The following is a 1,165-nucleotide window of genomic DNA, read 5'->3' on the forward strand; positions in this document are numbered from 1 at the left end:
CACCCCCTCCCACCGAGGGACCCAGGCATCCGGGCGCACCGCTTGCCGTGGGGCGAGAGCTTCTGGGGGACATTGCGTTTCTTGATGAGGGTCTCAACGGCGTTGCCGTGCAGGAGTCCCCGCGGCGCCCGCGGCTTGAAGAGCCCAGGGTAGCGCTTCTCCAGCGCCTGCTCCCGCCTGCCACAGGCTTCGCGTGGGCACCCGCACCCGGGGATGCGGCGTGGGGTGGCGTGGCCATGGCCTTGGGGTGGTGGCCATGGGGTGGGTAAGGGCTGGCCATGGGCTCAGGGTAGCCATGGGATGAGTATAGGGGTGGCCATGGCCATGGAGTGGCTGTGGGGTGGACACAGGGTTGGCCATGGCCATGAGGTGGCTATAGCGTTGGCTGTGGCCATGGGGTGGCTATGAAATTGGCCATGGCAGTGGGATGGATATAGGCGTGGCCACGGGGTGGCTATAGAATTGGCTATGGCCGTGGGGTGGCTATAGGGTTGGCCATGGCCACGGGTTGGCCATAAGATGGCTATAGGGTTGGCCACGGCCATGGGGTGGCTATGAAATTGGCCATGGTGGTGGGATGGATATAGGCATGGCCACGGGGTGGCTATAGAATTGGCCATGGCCATGGGGTGGCCATGGGATGGATATAGGGTTGGCTATGGCCATGGAGCGGCTATGGGGTGGCCAAAGGTTTGGCCATAGCCATGGGGTGGCCATAGGGTTGGCCATGGCCATGGAGTGGCCATAGGGGTGGCCGTGGCCGTGGGGTGGCCATAGGGTAGATATAGGGTTGGCCATGGCCATGGAGTTGAAATAGCGTTGGCCACAGCAATGGGGTAGCCATGGGGTGGGTAGAGGGGGTGCTGGGAGGTGCTGGGGGGACCCGCTCACCTGAGCAGCTCCTTCTCCTTGAGCTCCAGCTGCAGCATGAGGGCGCTGAGCTCCATGTAGAGGTTGTTGGCGCGCTCCAGCTTGCGCTCATAGTGCTCCCGGATGTCCAGCGCGTGCCTGGCACCCGGGGCACGCGTGGCGTTGGCACACACCCCCCACAGCACCCCACGGCACCCAGCACCCGCCGTACACAAGGACAGGCACCCAACACTGGTCCCCACCCTGATGCCCCAGTGTCCCGTGTCCCGTGGCCCCACCGGAGCTCCTCGCCTCG

General features: G+C 64.8%; 1 protein-coding gene across 1 annotated transcript in view; it reads right to left on the minus strand.

The window, feature by feature from the left end:
• MAP3K12 (mitogen-activated protein kinase kinase kinase 12) overlaps positions 1-1,165 on the minus strand; it is a 27,547-nt gene that overhangs the window by 12,605 nt on the left and 13,777 nt on the right. The window contains exons 8-9 of the mRNA XM_019471824.1: positions 892-1,008; positions 40-177 (exon numbers count right to left, since the gene is read on the minus strand). Coding sequence (XP_019327369.1) covers positions 40-177; positions 892-1,008 — 255 coding nt within the window. The remainder of the gene's footprint in view (positions 1-39; positions 178-891; positions 1,009-1,165) is intronic.

Source organism: Aptenodytes forsteri, unplaced genomic scaffold (assembly GCF_000699145.1).
Source record: "Aptenodytes forsteri isolate BGI_AS27 unplaced genomic scaffold, ASM69914v1 Scaffold162, whole genome shotgun sequence".
NCBI classification, from domain to species: domain Eukaryota; kingdom Metazoa; phylum Chordata; class Aves; order Sphenisciformes; family Spheniscidae; genus Aptenodytes; species Aptenodytes forsteri.